This window comes from Ovis canadensis, chromosome 8 (assembly GCF_042477335.2).
Source record: "Ovis canadensis isolate MfBH-ARS-UI-01 breed Bighorn chromosome 8, ARS-UI_OviCan_v2, whole genome shotgun sequence".
Lineage (NCBI taxonomy): Eukaryota > Metazoa > Chordata > Mammalia > Artiodactyla > Bovidae > Ovis > Ovis canadensis.
The window spans coordinates 72,684,441-72,705,829 of NC_091252.1; the positions used below are offsets into that span (position 1 = coordinate 72,684,441).

The 21,389-nt window shown below is 40.9% G+C and overlaps 1 protein-coding gene across 1 annotated transcript in view; it reads right to left on the reverse strand.

The window, feature by feature from the left end:
* MAP3K5 (mitogen-activated protein kinase kinase kinase 5) overlaps nt 1-21,389 on the reverse strand; it is a 231,163-nt gene that overhangs the window by 53,841 nt on the left and 155,933 nt on the right. Inside the window, exon 14 of the mRNA XM_069598470.1 lies at nt 15,078-15,159. Coding sequence (XP_069454571.1) covers nt 15,078-15,159 — 82 coding nt within the window. The remainder of the gene's footprint in view (nt 1-15,077; nt 15,160-21,389) is intronic.

Here is a 21,389-nt window from a genome sequence, read left to right on the forward strand (position 1 = left end):
ATTAGCATCATTCCTTCCAAAGAAATCCCAGGGTTGATCTCCTTCAGAATGGACTGGTTGGATCCCTTTGCAGTCCAAGGGACTCTCAAGAGTCTTCTCCAACACCACAGTTCAAAAGCATCAATTCTTCGGTGCTCAGCCTTCTTCACAGTCCAACTCTCACATCCATACGTGACTACTGGAAAAACCATAGCCTTGACTACACGGACCTTAGTCGGCAAACTAATGTCTCTGCTTTTGAATATGCTATCTAGGTTGGTCATAACTTTCCTTCCAAGAAGTAAGCATCTTTTAATTTCGTGGCTGCAGTCACCATCTGCAATGATTTTGGAGCCCCCCAAAATAAAGTCTGACACTGTTTCCACTGTTTCTCCATCTAGCTGACAATAATAAGCAAGGATTATTTGTACTTTACCCCTGTTCCCAATTCCCCAAGACTCAAAACATTTTAAAAATGAAAAATGGGGACTTCTCTGGCAGTCTGGTGTTTAGGACCCTCTGCTTCCACTGCAGGGGCCATGGGTTCTATCTCTGGTCTGGGAACTAAGATCCCACATGCCTCGTGGCATGACTAAAAAAAATAGAATAAATAAAAAAACTTTTTAATGTAAAATTAAAAAAAATTTTTAATTAAAAAAAATTCTTTAAAAGGAAAAACTTCAAAATGAAGGAAAAACTTCATTTCTGATCCAAAAAAGGAAATAGCTACAGCCCTAAACCCAAAGTGGCAAGCATGTCAGTTGAATACGGAAAATAGCATCAAATAAATGAAAGAAGTATAGTGACCTTTAGAATTTCCCAGGTGGCTCACTGGTAAAGAATCTGCCTGCCAAGCAGAAGACACGGGTTCAATCCCTGGGTCAGAAAGATCCCTTGGAGAAGGAAATGTCAACCCACTCCAGCATTCTTGCCTGGAGAACCCCATGGACAGAGGAGCCTGGCGGGCTACAGTTTATAGGGTCACAAAGGAGTGGGAAACAACTTAGCAGCTAAACGACAACATGTGACATTTGGTAGACATCTTCTCAGACCTGGAGGCATCATCCACAGAGGCATCTTTTGTTGTGGGCTTAAACTACAGGATTCATGGTCATCAAATAATCAAGCCATGTCTATGTAGAAACCCAATGTAAAACTACAGACCAGCAGGAGAAACCATTAAAACAAGCTCCTTTCTTTGTCTGTATTTTGCTAGAGTATAAAACTAGCAGCACATAGCTAGGTTCAACTCACAGAAGGGTTTGGGTTAGCCATTTAAAAAAAAAACAAACTGATTTCAAACATTCGTATATCAGCAAATTTAAAATTAACACACAAAATAATCCAAAAGAAGATAATGATCATGGATTTTGACACTAAACTAACAACATAGTCTTAAAATATACAGAGTTGATAAAATTACAAAGAAAAATATACAATATAAACCATAATAGGTTCTAAATAGAACTCTTTTAGAAACCAATATATCTAGCAGACAAATTCAAAATAGAGACCCTAATGGCACAAATAACAAGTTTGGTATGGTAAATACAGAAATAGCTACAAATTCCTTCCATACATATATGAAAAATATAAAATAATTAGTCACATATTAGGCCACAAAGAAAATTTCAACAAATTTAAAATTTTGACTAAAAATAAGACAGCCAAAAACTATATTTGAAACCTGAGCATTGCAATTTAAAATTATCAAGGGATTAAAAAATAAATGATCATGGGAATTACAAAGTAGTTGAAAAAGAATGACAAGGAGAGCATTGCGCATCAAAAACTACAGATTTAGAACTATGTATATAAAAATTTTCACAGTTTTAAAGAATTGCATTAGAAAACAGAAAACTTTCAAATGATCAAGTTAAATGGTCAAGAAAATACAAAAAGAAGAATATATTACTATCCAAAGAGTAGAAGATTTTCTGGTTTTGGCAATATGGTAGGCTATGTACATGAAAATGTTCCCACCAAAAAATCCTAGACAAAAGTAAATAGACATACTTAAATGTCTAGTGTGTGTGCTCAGTCATGCCCAACTCTTTGCTACCCCATGGACTGTAGCCCACCAGGCTCCTCTGTCAATGGGATTTTTCCAGGCAAGAATACTGAAGTGGGTTACCATTTTCTACTCCATCAAATGCCTACCCGGGCTTATAAAAGAGTAAAGAAGACTTCTGCTGCTGCTAAGTCACTTCAGTCGTGTCTGACTCTATGCGACCCCATAGACGGCAGCCCGCCAGGCTCCCCCGTCCCTGGGATTCTCCAGGCAAGAACACTGGAGTGGGTTGCCATTTCCTTCTCCAATAAAGAAGACTTCTAGGAACTAGAAATTAAAAGGAAAAGGGACACTAAAGGGATAATCACAAGAACTGATGACCTTGCAGTCCAAGTGCTGGGGATGAAGTCTTCTAGATTTATAAATCTAGGGCAGAGGTTGGCAAACAGTTAAAGGGCCAGATATTGATTATTTTCAGATTTGTGGGCCATACGATCTCTATGGCAGCAACTCAACCCTGCCATTGTCAGTAGCTCAGTCAATACAGAAGCAAGAGGGCATGGCTGTGTTCCAGTAAGACTTTATTTACCAAGAGAAGTGGTGGGCTGGTTTTGGTGTCTGGGATACAGTTCATCAATTCCTTATCTGAGATTTTGGTCTTAATGCTCACTGGGGATAGGAAATGAAACCTTGTGTCTATGGAAAGTGAAGAGATGGAACACATAAAACCAGGGTCCTTGAAAGACTATAATTTGGTGAAAGGGTAGATTAGAAAAAAGTCAGCCCACTGCACTGAGAAACAAAAAGAAAACTTTGTCTGTCTTAGGTTAAGCTCTGAGTGGACAAAGTCTCCTCTGAATACTTTCAACCACTGGCTGACACTCTGCTGTCTGGAGCTCAAATGGACACTTGTCATTAATATCCATAATCTGTATTGAGCCTGGAAAATTCCTGGAGTGACAACAGAAACAAAGCAAAACATTTAAAAGGAAGACTCCTTTAACACAGGCTATAAAGGATCCACCAGTGAAATTAAGCTCATAATCCAAAATTTAAAAATATATAACAAAATAATTCACCATCAGTGAGTACTGGTTGAGTTTGACAAATATCACTCTAAAATAAGTACATTTAACATAAAGATATAAAATAAGAAATCCAAAATATGAGGAAAGAATGAAAAGTAAAAATGTCCTGTCCAACTCTTTGGGATCCCATGGAATTCTCCAGGCCAGAATACTGGAGTGGGTAGCCTTTCCCTTCTCCAGGGAATCGTCCCAAATCAGGGATCAAACCTAGGTCTCCCACATTGTAGGTGGATTCTTTATCAGCTGAGCCACAAGGAAAGCCCAAGAATACTGGAGTGGGTAGCCTATCCCATCTCCAGGGGATCTTTCTGACCCAGGAATCAAACCAGGGTCTCCTGCATTGCAGGTGGATTCTTTACTAACTGAGCTATCAGGGAAGCCCTTGAGAAAAGGATAAAGACACTCTAAAAAGGGCCAGACAGACTTGAGACAGACTCAAACCTAACCTCCAGAAACTGAGCCCTAAATAGGAAAAGATAAATATTAAATTCCCACTCAGATATGATATAGGGAAACTAAAAAATATCAAAGGCAAAGAGAGGATGATAAAAGAGAGAGAATTTTTTAAAAAAAGAACAAATAACCCACAAAGGCAGGTAATCTGGTTACTCTGTAATTCTCTGGGGTACACTTTCTCAATTTGAGAGGCTACTATCACAAAGGATGAGGAAGATGGAGGGCGTATTGTTACTAGCTCGTTTATTTGCTTCCAAGAGGTTTCCAAGCCTTGATAGAGGCAATCAGGTTGTATTCTTTTGGAGAATGCTATGCCCACTACCGTGGCAGGACTTGGTGAACACGGACCTCCCTATCATGGACCCTACCCTACCAGAGGAAAGAGGCCAAGCTCTGGAAAAAAGATGTCTGCTTTCTCTGTGGCAACACTTCACCCAATGTACATTAGAGCATACTCCTATTCTAGCAATCTGACATATGGCTAAAGATTGTCCTTAGACCAGAGGAGAAAAACAGTTATGTTTACAGGATGAGAGAACGGGAAACAGGGATCGTTTAGCAAATTCTCCAGACTGGAAGATACTCCAGCAAAGAAGCCGTACACACAGTCCAAAAATTCTACTTGAAGGAGCCCAAGTCTCTATATCCAACTCTTGGTCCAGACTTTCGCCATGCTATACCATGCATGCTGGAAATCTCGCAGCCAGGACCCAGGCTGGCAGGAGGCAGGACAGGGACCATCATCAAAGTCCTGTAACTCATCTTTGCCAGTGTGGCCTATCAAAGGGAGGGAAACCTCCACACTGAACCTAGTACTACCACCACCTTACGTTATTATAATGCACTGGTAGTGTAGTCACCAAGTCGTGTCCGACCCTTGCAACCCCATGGACTCCATGCCAGGCTTCTCTGATCATGGATTCTCCAGGCAAGAATACTGGAGTGGATTGCCATTTCCTTCTCCAGGGGATCTTCCTGACCCAGGAACTGAACTCAGGTCTCCTGCATTGCAGGCAGATTCTGAACCGACTGAGCTATGAGGGAAGCCCCTTTTATAATGCACTATATAATTTTAATTATTACAATTAAAAGAAAAAATATCAGCTTTCAATAATCTACCTCATTTGATGATCATAATAAGCCTGTGTCATAGCAGGAAAAGTCTATGATTAGCTCCAGTTTACAAATGATCAAAAATATCTTCCACTGAAAATACGTGAAAATGGTGGCTTATACCTAGCCCATCAGATCCTGCCAAGGCTGTAGGACAATCTTTTTTACAGTTATCAACATTAAAAAACCTAAGATCATGGCATCCAGTCCTATCACTTCATGGCAAATAGATGGGGGAAAATGGAAACAGTGGCAGATATTATTTTCTTGGGGTCCAAAATCACTGTGGACACTGATGGCAGCAACAAAATTAAAAGACTCTTGTCCATTGGAAGAAAAGCTATGACAAACCTAGACAACATATTAAAAAGCAGAGACATCACTTTGCCAACAAAGATCATATAGTCAAAGCTATGGCTTTTTCAGTAGTCATTTATGGAAGTGAGAGTTGGACCATAAAGGCTGAACAACGAAGAATTAATGCTTTTGAATTGTGGTGCTGGAGAAGACTCTTGAGAGTCCCTTGGACAGCAAGGAGATCAAACCAGTCAATCCTAAAGGAAATCAGTCCTGAATATTCATTGGAAAGACTGATGCTGAAGCTCCAATACTTTGGCCACCTGATGCAGAGAGCCAGCTCATTGAAAAGACCCTGATGCTGAGAAAGACTGAAGGCAAGAGGAGAAAGGGGTGGCAGAGGATGAGATGGTTAGATGGCATCATCAACTCAATGGACATGATTTTGAGTAAACTCGGGGACATGGTGAAGGACAGGGAAGCCTGGTGTGCTGCAGTCTATGGGTCACAAAGAATCAGACACAACTGAGGGACTGAATAACAATAACATCAGATTCTAGATTTTCTATTCTTCGTACCACCAATGCTGCAGGAAAATCTTTTTCACAGTATAAGAACTTGTAAGATATATCTCAGTTCTGTTTCCAAACACCAGTATTGTAAAGATGTTCCAGCATATTCTTGGTATCCACTGAATACCCATATATATTCAAACAGACATAGGATAGACATCTATTGGCCATCTCTCCATTCTTCCCTTTCTCCCCAGGTCACATTGACTGCCAAATGCGGCTAGGCTGATTCTCACTGCTCTTGCTTCAGATCAGGCCCTCCTTGCTTCTGTGTGTGTGTGCGTGCTCAGTTGCTTCAGTTGTGTCCATCTCTTTGTGACACTACAGACTGTAGGGCACCAGGATCCTCTGTCCACGAAATTCTCCAGGCAAGAACACTGGAATGGGTTGACATGCCCCCTCCAGGGGATCTTCATGACCCAGGGATTGAACCTGCATCTCTTATATCTCCTGCATTGGCAGGCAGGTTCTTTACCACTAGCACCACCTAGGAAGCCCCCTTGCTTCTATATTATTCTACAAATCCTCAACAGGTCTTCCTGCTACCTCCTACCCTGTTGCTCTGTTCTCCAACTCACCCTCCAAAAAGTTAGCAGTGAACTTCCCAGTCTCAGGTTCCAAAGTGAACTTTCCACATTCATACCACTGCTTCTGCTTTATGTGTTCCTCATCACTTTCAGGATCAAATCCAGACTCCTTAGCCTGGAGTCAATACCCTTCAGAATCTCTTTGCTACCTCTGTGTCCAGCCTGCTATCTCATCAACGTCCTCCAAAAACTCCCAGTGAAGTTCCCCAGATCTCTGTGACTTTACACATAGGCGTTTTCTACCTAAGGAGTTCTGCCTCGTCCTTTAAAATAAGGAACCTTTCTTGAACTATCCACCTAATCCTCAAAGCTGGGGTTAGATTCTGGTCTGATAGACTTCCAAGGCCTTTTGCCCTCATTCACACAGGCATTTTTCACTCTTCTCTTAGCCCATCTGCATTCCATTCTCTACTCTGAGATCTTTGAGAACCAGGACTTTATCTTGAATTGGTCTGTCGCTAGTTTTAGCCATATCTGGATTGCAATAGAGGTTCAGTGAATATTTGCTTAATCAATCAGGCTATAGAAAATTTAATGGGAACCTTTTCTTAGTTTGTTTTTCCACTGTGGAGCCCTAACCACTGAACCATCAGAGAATTCCCTTGATAACAACCAGATGCCAAAACAAAACATTCACTATCAGCATCCTTTTATTTTTCATTGAAAGGAGTTTTGCCACAGGAATACTTACTTAGCATAGTGAAGAATATACAAGCTTCGATGAAACTGCTCAAGGTTTGAGCAGGAAATGCAAGGACAGGAAATTCCTGTCCCTCAGGAATGCAAGGCATCAAAAGACTGTTCTTTTTTAAAAAGAGTATTAACTATAGAAGTTGCCTCCTGTCAGACAAAGTGGTCATAGTGAAACTCATAAGGGCTTTCAAAAAAACTGAACACCACTCCAATGCATGATTGCCACTCGGTTTCTTTTTTCTTCTTTGATTAATTTATTTATTTGGGCTGTGCTAGGTTCTTAGTTGTGGCTCATGGGATCTTTGCAGCAGCGAGTGGGCTTCTGAGTTGTGCCACGTGAGCTCTTATTTGCAGCATGCCAGATCTAGCTCTCCAAACAGGGACTGAACTAGGGCCCCCTGCCCTGACAGCATGGAGCCCTACCAACTGGATCACCACAGAAGTCCCTTTCTTCTTCTTTTTCTTTTTAATTCCTTCTTTTTCTTACAATATAGAGATATAATTTTAAAAGGCAGGCTTGAGAAGACTTCCAAGACCTTTAAGGACACAGAATTATCTCTGTGATGACCAGAAGTAGAAAGAGGTCATGACCAAAGCCAAGGGTCTGTTAAATAACGAAAATGGAGGAAAAAAGGCAGGGGCTAGGGGAATAGAGTGTTTTTAAAAATAAGAATAAAATTACACTGCTTATATAGTTTGCATTCTATTTCTATGGCAATGGGTTAACAAACCAGGTGTTGCTAAGGGAGACAACTGCATTTTGAAGCAACGATGGGAATGCTTCTAGAATCAGCCTCTCCTGTTGCCTGCCCAGAACTGTCTAAACTGGCGCGCGTAGGAAGACAATCTTGACAAGGCCAAACACCAAAGCGGTGACTCACTTAGTCCTTGCCCTGTCAAGGGACTCACAGTAAAACAGTCACCTTCTAAAAAGCCATGCGCTGTCCCTGGTATTAATTACCTTAGCTGAGTAGTCACCTCAAGGACTCAAGTTGTAGCTTTGCTATTTTTCTAGTCATAATGCCTTAGTAAGATGTAAACGCTAAAAGCATTAATAACTAGTAATAGCATTAAGAGTAAAAACGCGGTAGGTATAAATATCTAATTCTATAGCTCTCTCCTTTCTCAGATCTTTACTCACATCTTCCCTCCTCAAGGCTTCCTTGTGTAAAATCACATTCCTGTTTCACTATAACTTCCTAAATCCTTCCCTGCTTAATTTTTCTCGTTTATGTTGATCATTACTCAAATATAGCATGCATTTTACTTACTTCCTGTCAGTCTCCCACTAGAGTGTAAGCTCAGTGAAGGCAGGGATTTCCTCTATTTGTTCTCTGCTAGATCCCCAGCACCTAGAAGAGTGTCTTCCTCATAGCAGGTGTCCAATACATATTTGGTGAATGAATTGATGGGATCCACTGGGACCCCCCAATGTGGTATAAAGATTATTTTAAGATGAAAACAACTGAAGAAATAGCTGCAGAAAAAACACTTTCTAAACATATTTTGCTGACTTAAGCAAAGCCTCTTGAAAATATAGATGCCACAATCTCCTCTCCAGGAGGTTTAGGACCTCTTATATCTGGATGAGAAATTACTAAACAAAACCTGTTTCAAAACTTTCCATACTTTTCACTTGTTTCTCATTAGTTTCCCACCATGTTGCATCCCCTTGAAGTCCTTCTAAGAACTTTTCTTTAAAAATTTTTTTTACTGTGCTTTTTTTCTTGATGTAGACCATTTTTTAAAGTTTTTATTGAACATGTTACAATATTACTTCTGTTTTATGTTTTGGATTTTGGGCCATGAGGCATGTAGGATCTTAGTTCCCTGACCAGTAATTGAACCCACATCCTTGGCATTAGAAGGTGAAGTCTCAATGGACTGGACTACCACTGGACTGCCGGGGAAGTCCCAAAGGCTTTTCCTATTAAGATAAATAAACTTTTAAATCTAGCTATGCAGGAATTACTTCTTTGCATATTCCCCCATATAGGAATAAACTCTTGTCTTTTCTCCTGTTAATCTTTCTTTTGTCAGTTAATTTGCAGGCCTCCAATCACTGAACATGAGTTGACAGAGGAAAAAAGTTTCTTTTTCTTGCAACGGAACAAATGAATGAGTAATAAACATATTCTTATCATACAACACCATACTGACAGCTATTCCCAGGCAGTGCAGTAACTGTGGGTGATCAACTTCAGATCTGGTTGTTGTGGTTTAGTCACTAAATCATGTCCAACTCTTTTGTGACCCCATGGACTGTAGCCTGCCAGCCTCCTCTGTCCATGGGATTTCCCAGGCAACAATACTGGAGCGGTTAGCCATTTCCTTCTCCAGGGCATCTTCCCAACCCAGGGGTTGAACCTGCCTTTCCTGCATTGGCAGGCAGGTTCTTTACTGCTGAGCCAGATCTGTACAAAAATAGATACACGAGGCCAAAGAAAAACAAACCAGTGTGCTGCTGGATGACTCTGAATTGATTTAAATGAATTCTAAACCATAATTCACTGTTAACATTTGTAAAGCAAATCATCAAAAAAAAGAAATGGTAAGGTTTCATCATTCAGCAGATGTTTGAGTGAAAGGAAAACATTTCATTTGTCTTACTTGTTCCTAATCCATCACACAGGGGGCAACTTCCTCTCTATGCAGCCTGGAAACTACATAGAAACAGGCTCACAGGGCCAGCTGCTATGATTACTTCAGGCTTGTGTCAGTTTATGCCCATTCTGATAAAACAGTGAGGTACAAATGCATAAAAGAAAAAGGAGCAGCACGGGAAAAGGGAGGGAGAATATATGTATGTTTGGAAGAGGCATGAGGAGGAAGGTAACATATTCTGTACTGAACACCAAAAGAACTCAGTAATTTATGGCTTCTTCCAAAAACTAAAGAAGAGAGAGGGAGAGATGAAGCAAATGGGCGGAGAGTGGCTTGATTGTGGTATTCAGCTTGATTATGGTATTCATTCTTTCATTGACTTCACGTTGATTAAACAATCATCAAGCTCATTTCCCAGCATTTACTCTGCCCTCCTCCAATCTATATCCCTTTCCTCCCAGTTTGAGATATTGTTTAAACAACTCTGGTTTTGTCACTCCTCAGCTTCAAACTCTTCTAAGTCTTCTGAATGAACTGCTTGGATGCCTGATCCCCGCAAGACGATGGGGTGAAAAGGGAAAGAGGGCCACAGTCCAACCTTGGGATGTAAATAGTCCAGTGCAGGCTACTGAACCACAGGAAATGAAAAGAGTTAGGGCAGAGGATGGGGCAAAAATGCTGTAAGAGCAGGGAAAAGTGAAAAGATGTGGTGAAAATGGTTCAAAGTAAAAAGCAACCTTGAGTTGTGTCTCAAAAAGTTAGAGCAGAGTCACCAAGTAGAACAAAGCAGAAAAAGCGTGTGGAGTTGGGCATCTGCACGCCAAGTCCAGAGGCTGGAACAGCATGGCTGTTTGAATAATGGACAGGAGTTTGGCACTGCAGGACTGCAGGGTGGAAAGGTAAGGGTAAGTTACAGCCAGAGGGATAAGAACATTGTATGGTGCAGAAATCTTCTTCTAAAAAGAACAGCATCAAAGATTTTTATTTTTATTTTTTAAAATGCCATTTGCAGAGGCATGGATGGACCTAGAGATTGTCATACTGAGTGAATTAAGTCAGACAGACAAATATCATATGCATATATGTGAAATCTAAAGACATGGTACAAATGAGCCTATTTACAAAACAGAAGTTGAGTCACAGATGTAGAAAAACTTGCGTGGAACTGACATATACACACTACTATATACAGAACAGACAACTAATAAGCACCTACTGAATAGCACAGAGAACTCTATTCATTACTCTGTAATGACCCATATGGGAACAGAATCTAAAAAAGAGTGGATATATGTCCATGTACAACTGACTTTGCTGTATGGCAGAAACTAACATGACATTGTAAATCAACTATACTCCTTAAAAAAAAAAAAACTTAAAATAAAAAAGCTTTTTAATTAGGGAAGTCACAGGATTAAATCTGCCTGAGAGATCTCTCCAGTGATGGCAGGGCCAGTGTTATTGATGGCAGGAGAGATAACAGGCCATGATGAGGACGTGAGATAGAGGAGTGACAAAATGGAACGAAGGGGCTGGAAGAAACCCTGGCTGTGAGACTGGAGCAGAGATTCTCTGAGGTATCTGGCTTGGGTCACTGTGTAGATGCCTTTGTTCTTAGTACAGACATGAAAGGCTGGGAGAACAAAAACAGGGACCACAGATGATAAGTGTTCAAACCCTGACAGTTGACTATAATCAACTGTTCAATGAGTTCAGTGTAAATTTATTAATATAATAAATTCTTTAAGCTATGGGTTCATAACTCTTCCATTTCAAAAGATAGCCCTGAATAAAAAACATGGCCTTGAATCAAAAGAAGTTGTTTCTCTTTCTGTTTAAAAATAGAGAAGTCCTCTGAAAGTGGTATTGAGCTATATTTAAGAAACCTTGTACAGTTTGTACTAATCTTAAAATTTGTTTAAAATGTGAGCTAGGAAAGGACATGTAAGATCTTCTTGCTCAATTCTCATTTAAGGAATGGTATCATCTTAATCCAGCAGGAGTAAGAATTATGTCCAAAGTTATAAAACTGGTTATTGGCAAAGTCAGAGCTAAAACCCAAGGATCTTACTAGAATAGAGTCAGGTATTATCAATTGGAAGAAGGGTTTGACCATGACCCAAACAAGGCTGAATCCCTCCCACAATTGCACTGCTTCAAAGAAACAGCATTCAAATTCAGAAAGAAAAGCAAATCTTACCTTGGACTTCAGGTAAGTTTTTCAAACATCAGGAAGTCTAAGGTTTAGTTCAAATTTGTGGTTTACGGAACCACATTAATAGCTAATGTCTGCCAAATGCTGACATCACCCCACGAAAAGTTAAAAAACATTTAAAAAGAACATCTGATCTTTCTAAAATTTTAATTTTGTTTTGGGCCAATTTGAATTCTACCTCAAATGGAGGTGAAGATCAGAAAATTATTATTCTGCATACAAAATCTTAAACACCAAAGTAATCCTTCTCACTTATACTGTAAAGAATAGGAAGAGGAGGAATTATTTTCAGCATGTCATTCAGAGCCTGAAGTCTGAGTTCAGTTTGCAGTAATGAAATTAAGGAATAAATTTTAATCAAATATTTAGAATACTAAAAACCTGATGTTATGGTGCTAGTTGTAAAGAACCCACCTGCCAATGCAGGAGACATAATCCTGGGTCCGAAAGATCCCCTGGAGGAGCGCATGGCAACCCACTCCAGTATTCTTGCCTGGAGAAACCCATGGACAGAAGAGCCTGGGGGGCTACAGTCCTTGGGGTCACAAAGAGTTGGACACAACTTAAGCGACTTAGCACATGCACACACAATGTTAGTCATGAATATTGAAAATATCTAAGAAATGTGATCAAGGGTATAATGGAGTTATCATAAGTTATACAAAAATATAAGTTAAGGTTATTTAATAACTCATATTGCATAGGCGCTCTGGCCATGAAGGGACTGGAGAGCCAAGATGGACATCATCTTGACAACCCAGAACATCACTGTATCCATTCATTCATGTCACGCTACCAGAACACCCAAGACCACATCAGCAATGTCACTAGTTGTAGCAATAATAGCAAACTAAGCCAAAATACTTAAAACAAGTATGCTTGAATTCACTGTATAGACTATACAATCCACTGGGAATACTGCAGAAGCCATTCTATGTCAGAGATTTTTAATTATTCTGATAGAACACAAATGACATATAAGAAGTATAAGTGTGTTTTTCTAACATCAAAAGAATAGTGTCCCTGCACTTTCTTGAGAAGGCCTCCCAGGTGGCTCAGTGGTAAAGAATCCATCCATCTGCCAATGCAGGAGACTTGGGTTGGATCCTGAATCGGGACGATCCCCTGGAGGAGGAAATGGCAACCCACTCCAGTATTCTTGTTGGGAAAATCCCTGGCGGGCTATAGTCTATGGGGTTGCAAAGAGTTGGACATTACTGAGCAACTGAGGATGCATACACTTTCTTGAGAAGAGTGGGTTAGGAGCACTTTGATAAATCAGAGAGCTCTATGGTATGAGTTGCTTTTTGTGAGATCAGCAGACCTACTAAAACCCCCGGACATTCCTAGGAAGAAAAACTGAATGTTTCCCTCCTTATCTGGCTGGTGAGCATTCTCAGCGCTTGCAGGAGAACTGTCTGATCAGGAAGGGTATCAGAGCCCACCCCACTGATTACCACTGCATACAGATCGGGAGATCCTGACCCTGGGTCTTCTCGACAGCTCTCTGAAAAGCAATCTACCTGTCCCTCTAATAGTAGGAGACCCAGTCTTAGAAAAATTAGCCAGTGTAACTCACCACAAATTCTAAGGGAATTCAAGCCATGCTATGGTGTGCCTATAGTTAAAGGAATTTCTACTGCAGAGTCTCTGAACTGATGATTCAATCAGTTTATGAAGACCAAGCTTGCCCAACCTGGCTATCATAGTCTGGCTATGCTATGTACATTTATCATAAGATGGATTGCTTTTCAAAGAAGGATAATAAAGAATATATATCGCTGCTTTGTTTTTTTTTTAACTCAGCAATTTATGTTATTGTAAAACAACTTTAGGGGTTTTCCAATCTATCCACTTCATAATCTATTATTAATGGAAATGTTTCATTTTCATTGCTAACTTTTACCCTGGCAGTTGCTATATATCAAGTAATGCTAAATTTAACCCAAATAAAAATAGAGATAATGAAGTACAGTCAAAAGAGCACTAATGTGGAAGTCAAGATATCTAGTTTCTAACATAATCACTTAAATAAGAAAATATAACATTGCAAAATATTAAGCATAACAAAGTCCTATCTATTACTTCTGCAGACAGCAAGCTAGTACATGGGGAAGATTATTTTTTTTCCAAAGTAGCTCCATCATCTTTTTATAACTTAAATGAAAAAGCTTTAGGCTTATTCAGGAATAACAAAGCTATACTACTGCCGGGGTTCCTGGGTGGTGCTAGTGGTAAAGAATCCGCCTGTCAATGGGAGACATAAGGATGCGGGTTTGATCCCTGGGTTGGGAAGATCCCCTGGAGGAGGGTATAGCAACCCACTCCAGTATTCTTGTCTGGAGAATCCTATGGACAGAGGAGCCAGGTGGGCTACATTCCATATGAGGTCGCAAAGGGTCAGACATGACTGAAACAGTGTAGCATACACACACATGCATATAACTGCTGAAGAATTACAGAATTTAATTACAGACATAATTAACAATTGGTTATTATATTTACATTTCCTTTGACTGTTACCCTACCTCTATGCTTACATAAAACTTAAGTACACTGCTAGCATACAAGATGACAGTATCAAGGCGATCTAAAACATAAGTATACCAGTCAGACTGGTGCTGTAGTTCAATTTCACTTTAACATTAGAAATGTAAATTTCAATACTGCTTGAATTTAGAATTCTCTCCCAAGTCATAAAATGGGCAGGGCTTGGAGAAAACAGAGGCCCATTTCATGTCTAGAGAAGTGTCACCTTTCAGACACTGGAGATGCCCCAGTGTGACAGTCAGCACTCTTGAACCTCCCCAGTACTGGTCCTCACTGTGGTAGAACACTCTTCAACATATAGCAGACAGGCAGGATGGAGAAAACGGACATGGTTGAAAAATGGGTGTCTGCAGTGTACTATACCCAGGAGGCACAAGGAAGGGGCAACTGGGGGGAACAGCAGTGGGGTGAGTGCTATCACCTCTTCTCTTTAGTTTGTTTGCCTTCCATTGTCTCAGATTCTCCAAGTAAGCATATGAATGAGGGCTGCAAACGCTTCTGTCATTCAGAATTTTCACCAAATTTTGCTGGTCTGAATTGTAGCATATCTCAGAGGAGAAGAAAAATGTGCAAAGGGCACTGTGACTCTTGCATTGAGGGTTATCAACACCCTCAGAGATAAAAATATAGTTACTCTCTATAAGATACAAAAACATGGCATTCCTAAGAGTTCTCTGATGTTTGCTTTCCAGCCCTTTTTAACCAAAGGGTTTCTCAAAGCTGTTTTTAACATTAAGGAACAGCTTATAGACTCTAGACCCTATAGACTCTGGACTCTCTGCTCCTCACCCACTACTCAGGTAACATGCCTGCTCTCTCACTCTCTCTCTCTCACACACACCTTTGCTTCAGTAAAACTTGAAATAGTTCACTTAAAAAAATTAGCCACAAGAGAAATTTTGTAAAAATTACCTCCAGGGAGTCACCTTCACAATCTCCTTCCTCTGTGTTTTTCCCCTTCTCTTCAGTAATGGTGTTCACCATTTCAAAAAACCTACAGAAAAAATGGGTATGTAGTCATTCATAATAGCTAACATGTTAAATATATGCAAGCACATTTTAAAGTGACTTCAGAGCAAAAACTGGGATCTAGAGGATTCCGGCAATAAAGTATGAGCATCAGTGTGAAAAATAAGGTTTTCCAAAAAGAAAACACGTTAGTATAATTTGACAGAAATTTCAGGCAATGTCTAACACTTCAGATAATATTAACATGATACTTTACACAATCAGAATGGTAAGGCTAGACAAGGACAGAGAAATGTGAAGAATGTGGACTTGTGTATAAGACCAAGATTGGGAGTGTTTACACGATTTGGGACACACTCTTCCACCTCTCTGAGACTCATTCTTTAACTATAAGTGGGGAATACATGAAAATGACTTGTAAAGTGCTCAAGGCAGGGCACTCTTCATTAAGTATTAACTACTATTGTTTTGCTGTTATTAATATTATTTTAAATAGACATAACAGAAACATCCACCTTCTGAAGTAGTGTCTCTAAGTCCTGAGCTGACTCTCTGACACAGTGTTGGCAGCTACATTTGATCTCAGTTCCTGAAACTTCTGCCTGAGCACCTCAGCATCCATGTGGGGTCCCCTATACATGGTCTGCAAAATACTGACGTGAACCAGGCATGGCTATCTTTTACGTTTGTGACACAAGACACCTCTCTTTTGGTGATAAACATTTTCTTCAGTAATTATTCTTGTAAAGTTTTGTTTTCTGGAGATCATTGCAGAGCTTAAAAAAAAATTGTGACAAGAAACAGATTTTCCCTCTGGGCACTAGCTGAGTCTGTCCCTCCAGAGGGGATGCTAACAGTTTTTACTCCAGACGTGGAGTAAGGGAGGCACTCTGAACAGGAGCTGATGATATCACGGGTAGGTCATGCGGTGCACAGTCAGCCCAGGGAAAGAACAGGTTACTGTGTGGCAAGAAAAGCTTCCTACCACAACTCAGAACTTTTCTGTTATCTCTATACCTATGAAAGCATAGAAAATAAATATACTGGCCTCTGCCCCAGGTCCTGGGCACAGAGACCCTAAAATCCTTGTAATTTTCTGCGTGATAAGAGTACGAGGAGCATCTTGTATTCTAATATTTGTCTTAGACCTCATCCCTGATACAGGGCTCCTAAAACCTTCATAAGTTCCTAAGTGATAGAGAAACAGGAGCATCTTTTGCTCTAATGAGGCGATTCTAGGTGGGCTTCTGGCTGACTCCTGGATGGGAAGTGATCACCAGAAATACCAAAACATGATTAAAAGCCTGGAATTTTCAATCCTACCTCCCATCCTTCATAGGTGGAAGAGAGACTGGAAGTGGAGTTATTACCTGTTCATCCCTACTTGAGGAATGGGGCTTCCCAGGCGGTTCAGTGGTAAAGAATCCGCTTGTCAATGCAGGAGATACAGGAGACGCGGTTTGACCCCTAGGTGGGGAAGATCCCCTGGAGGAAATGGCAACCCACTCCAGTATTCTTGTCTGGAAAATCCCATGGACAGAGGCAGGCTACAGATCATGGGGTTGCAAAGAGTTGGACAGGAATGAGCAACTGATCCCCCACCCCCCGCACGCACACACGTGAGGAAGCGCCCACAAAATACCAATAGTAAGGGATTCAGAGAGCTTCCAGGTTGGTGCAAACATTCACACAGGGAGGGTGACTCACCCCAACTCCACAGGAACAGAAGCTCCTGCACTCAGGACCCTCCCAGACCTCAGCTTACAAATCACTTCATCTGGCTCTTCATCTGTATTATGTCCTTTAATGATCTGGTAAACGTTAAGTGTTTTCCTGAGTTATGTGAGCCTCTCTAGCAAATTAATCAAACCCAAGAAGGGTGTCACCAGGACCTCTGAGCTATAACTGGTTTGTCTGAAACACAGGTGGTGATAACCTGGGCTTGCAGCTGGCACCTGAAGTCGAGGGAAGAAACAGTCTTATGGGCCTGAGCCCCTAGCCTATGGGATCTCACTCTACCTCCAGGTCGACTGAGTTCAATTGCAGGGGTCACAAAGAATTGTGGGGAAAATCTCCACACATCTGGGGACAAGAAATATCAGAAATGAGGTGTTTTGTGAGGAATAAAGGAGACACACAGAAAAGAAACATAGTAGGGAAGAACTGGGGTTTTCCCTACACAGGAAGGAAAAAAATTCTTTTCTTATACAGTGCTTTTTTTTTTTTTTTAAATCTATCCATCCAACAAATACCATTGAGTGTCTGATGGAATAAAACACTCTTCTGGCCTTTGGAAATATGACAATGAGCAAAATCGGTAATGTCCATTTTGTTTTGTTTTTTAACACATGCACTAAAGGACAAAGGACTCAGTGCCCAGGAGAACAGCACCCAGGGACCTTCTTTAATTAATTAATTTTACATTTTGGCTGTGTGGCATGTGGGATCTTAGTTCCCTGACCAGGGGTGGAACTCACACCCGCTATGGTGGAAGTGCAGCATCTTAACCACTGCACCACCAGGGAGGTCCCTGACAATGTCCATTTTAGAGTTGGGAGCCTCTCTCTGGAGTTTGCTTGTGACACTAAGTTCTTCACTCTTCCTTTCTCTATACGTACATTTCTTGGAGGTTAATGATATGGAGAAAAAAGATCCCAAATCTGATTAGAATGACAGTATGCTCTGATGAGGATGACATATCTTGATGAGTTAAAGACACAAGTAAATTTAACCAAAAGGAAGAAGAACATGAAAGACCTAAACAAATTCTAAAGATCTGGGGTAAAGATTTCCATCAGCTACTCACACAAAATTTTCTAACATGAACATTCTAAGTAGAAAATAACACTTCTGGTGGGATGGGAGCACCGGTAATTTTTAGATGCTTGGATTCCAGAGTTGCATGTGCCCCGTTCAAATCTCAAATTTTATGCTTTTTGGCTATATATGATTTTAGGCTAGTTAAACTCTCCAGTTCAGTTCAGTTGCTCAGTCACCTTTGACTCTTTGTAACCCCATGGACTGCAGCACACCAGGCTTCCCTGTCCATCACCAACTCCCGGAGCTTGCTCAAACTCACGTCCCTCAGGTTGGTGATGCCATCCAGCCACCTCATTCTCTGTTGTCCCCTTCGCCTCCTGCCCTCAATCTTTCAGCTCTTTGAATCAGGTGGCCAAATTATTGGAGCTTCATCTTCAGTGTCAGTCCTTCCAATGAATATTCAGGACTGGTTTCCTTTAGGATTGACTGGTTTGATCTCCTTGCAGTCCAAGAGACTCTCAAGAGTCTTCTCTAATACCACAGTTCAAAAGCATAAACTCTCCTAGACTCTACTTTTTTCTTTAACTCTTTTGAACAAAACTATTAATATTACCCACCTAATAAAGTTTATTTGAAGATTAAAATAGATATAGGCCTATAAGATTTATATAGTACTCCACAAATCGTAGCTATAATTATCATTGAAATAAATAAATAGCCTTGAGAATTCAAGTGTAAGTAGAAAAGGCAACCATATATGTGCTAGGAATTCTTATTTCTAAGTTTTTTTTACTATACATTCAGTTCAGTTCAATCACTCAGTCGTGTCTGGCTCTTTGCAACCCCATGAATCACAGCACACCAGGCCTCCCTGTCCATCATCGGTTCCCAGAGTTCACTCAAACTCATGTCCATCGAGTTGGTGATGCCATCCAGCCATCTCATCCTCTGTCATCCCCTTCTCCTCCTGCCCCCAATCCCTCCCAGCATCAGAGTCTTTTCCAATGAGTCAACTCTTCACATGAGGTGGCCATAGTATTGGAGTTTCAGCTTCAGCATCAGTCCTTCCAATGAACACCCAGGACTGATCTCCTTTAGAATAGACTGGTTGGATCTCTTTGCAGTCCAAGGGACTCTCAAGAGTCTTCTCCAACACCACAGGTCAAAAGAATCAATTCTTCGAGGTTCAGCTTTCTTCACAGTCCAACTCTCACATCCATACATGACCACTGGAAAAACCATAGCTTTGACTAGACAGACCTTTGTTGGCAAAGTAATGTCTCTGCTTTTCAATATGCCATCTAGGTTGGTCATAACTTTCCTTCCAAGGAGTAAGTGTCTTTTAATTTCATGGCTGCAGTCACCATCTGCAGTGATTTTGGAGCCCCCAAAAATAAAGTCTGACACTGTTCCCCATCTGTGTCCCATGAAGTGATGGGACCAGATGCCATGATCTTAGTTTTCTGAATGTTGAGCTTTAAGCCAACTTTTTCACTCTCCTCTTTCACTTTCATCAAGAGGCTTTTTAGTTCTTCTTCACTTTCTGCCATAAAGGTGGTGTCATCTGCATATCTGAGGTTATTGATATTTCTCCTGGCCATCTTGATTCCAGCTTGGGCTTCTTCCAGCCCAGCATTTCTCATGAGGTACTCTGCATATAAGTTAAATAAGGAGGGTGACAATATACAGCCTTGACTTACTCCTTTTCCTATTTGGAACCAGCCTGTTGTTCCATGTCCAGTTCTAACTGTTGCTTCCTGACCTGCATACAGGTTTCTCAAGAGGCAGCATGTGAGATGAGTGCAATTTGCGGTAGTTTGAAAGTAATGCTCAAAATTCTCCAAGCCAGGCTTCAGCAATATGTGAACCGTGAACTTCCAGATGTTCAAGCTGGTTTTAGAAAAGGGAGAGGAACCAGAGATCAAATTGCCAACATCTGCTGGATCATGGAAAAAGCAAGAGAGTTCCAGAAAAACATCTATTTCTGCTTTATTGACTATGCCAAAGCCTTTGACTGTGTGGATCACAATAAACTGGAAAATTCTGAAAGAGATGGGAATACCAGACCACCTAACCTGCCTCTCGAGAAATCTGTATGCAGTCCAGGAAGCAACAGTTAGAACTGGACATGGAACAGACTGGTTCCAAATAGGAAAAGGAGTGTGTCAAGGCTGTATATTGTCACCTTGCTTATTTAACTTCTATGCAGAGTACATTATGAGAAATGCTGGACTGGAAGAAACACAAGCTGGAATCAAGATTTCTGGGAGAAATATCAACAACCTCAGATATGCAGATGACACCACCCTTATGGCAGAAAGTGAAGAAGAACTAAAAAGCTTCTTGATGAAAGTGAAAGAGGAGAGTGAAAAAGTTGGCTTAAAGCTCAACATTCAGAAAACGAAGATCATGGCATCCGGTCCCATCACTCCATGGGAAATAGATGGAGAAACAGTGGAAACAGTGTCAGACTTTATTTTTTTGGGCTCCAAAATCATTGCAGATGGTCATTACAGCCATGAAATTAAAAGACGCTTACTCCTTGGAAGGAAAGTTATGACCAACCTAGATAGCATATTCAAAAGCAGAGATATTACTTGCCGACTAAGGTCCGTCTAGTCAAGGCTATGGTTTTTCCAGTAGTCATGTATGGATATGAGAGTTGGACTGTGAAGAAGGCTGAGCGCCAAAGAGTTGATGCTTTTGAACTGTGCTGTTGGAGAAGACTCTTGAGAGTCCCTTGGACTGCAAGGAGATCCAACCAGTCCATTCTGAAGGAAATCAACCCTGGGATTTCTTTGGGAGGAATGATGCTAACGCTGAAACTCCAGTACTCTGGCCACCTCGTGCGAAGAGCTGACTCACTGGAAAAGACTTTGATGCTGGGAGGGATTGGGGGCAGGAGAAGAAGGGGACGACAGAGGATGAGATGGCTGGATGGCATCACTGACTTGATGGATGCGAGTCTGAGTGAACTCCAGGAGCTGGTGATGGACAGGGAGGCCTGGCATGGTGCGATTCATGGGGTCGCAAAGAGTTGGACATGACTGAGCGACTGAACTGAACTGAACATTCTTTGGCACTGCCTTTTAAAGATAAAACTTTAGCTAAGAATCATAAATTAAGCATACAAATTTTTGGTGCCAAGATAAAAAGACTGACTGTATGTTGTAGCTAGTATATCAATCATTTATAATGGGGTCAAATAGTAATTATTTGAATAAGAATAACCCCCAACAAAATTTTAAGTCCAAGCTGGCTTTTACTACACTTTGGTGTCCCAACTATAACTCACTTCCTCTTGTTGTTTAGTTGCTAAGTCATATCCAGCTCTTTGTGACACCATGGACTGTAGCCAGTCAGGCTCCTCTGTCCATGGGATTTCCCAGGCAAGGATCCTGGAGTGGGTTGCCATTTCCTTCTTCTGGGCATCTTCCTGACCCAGGTATCAAACCCACATTTCCTGCTTGCCAGGTGGATCCTGTACTGCTGAGC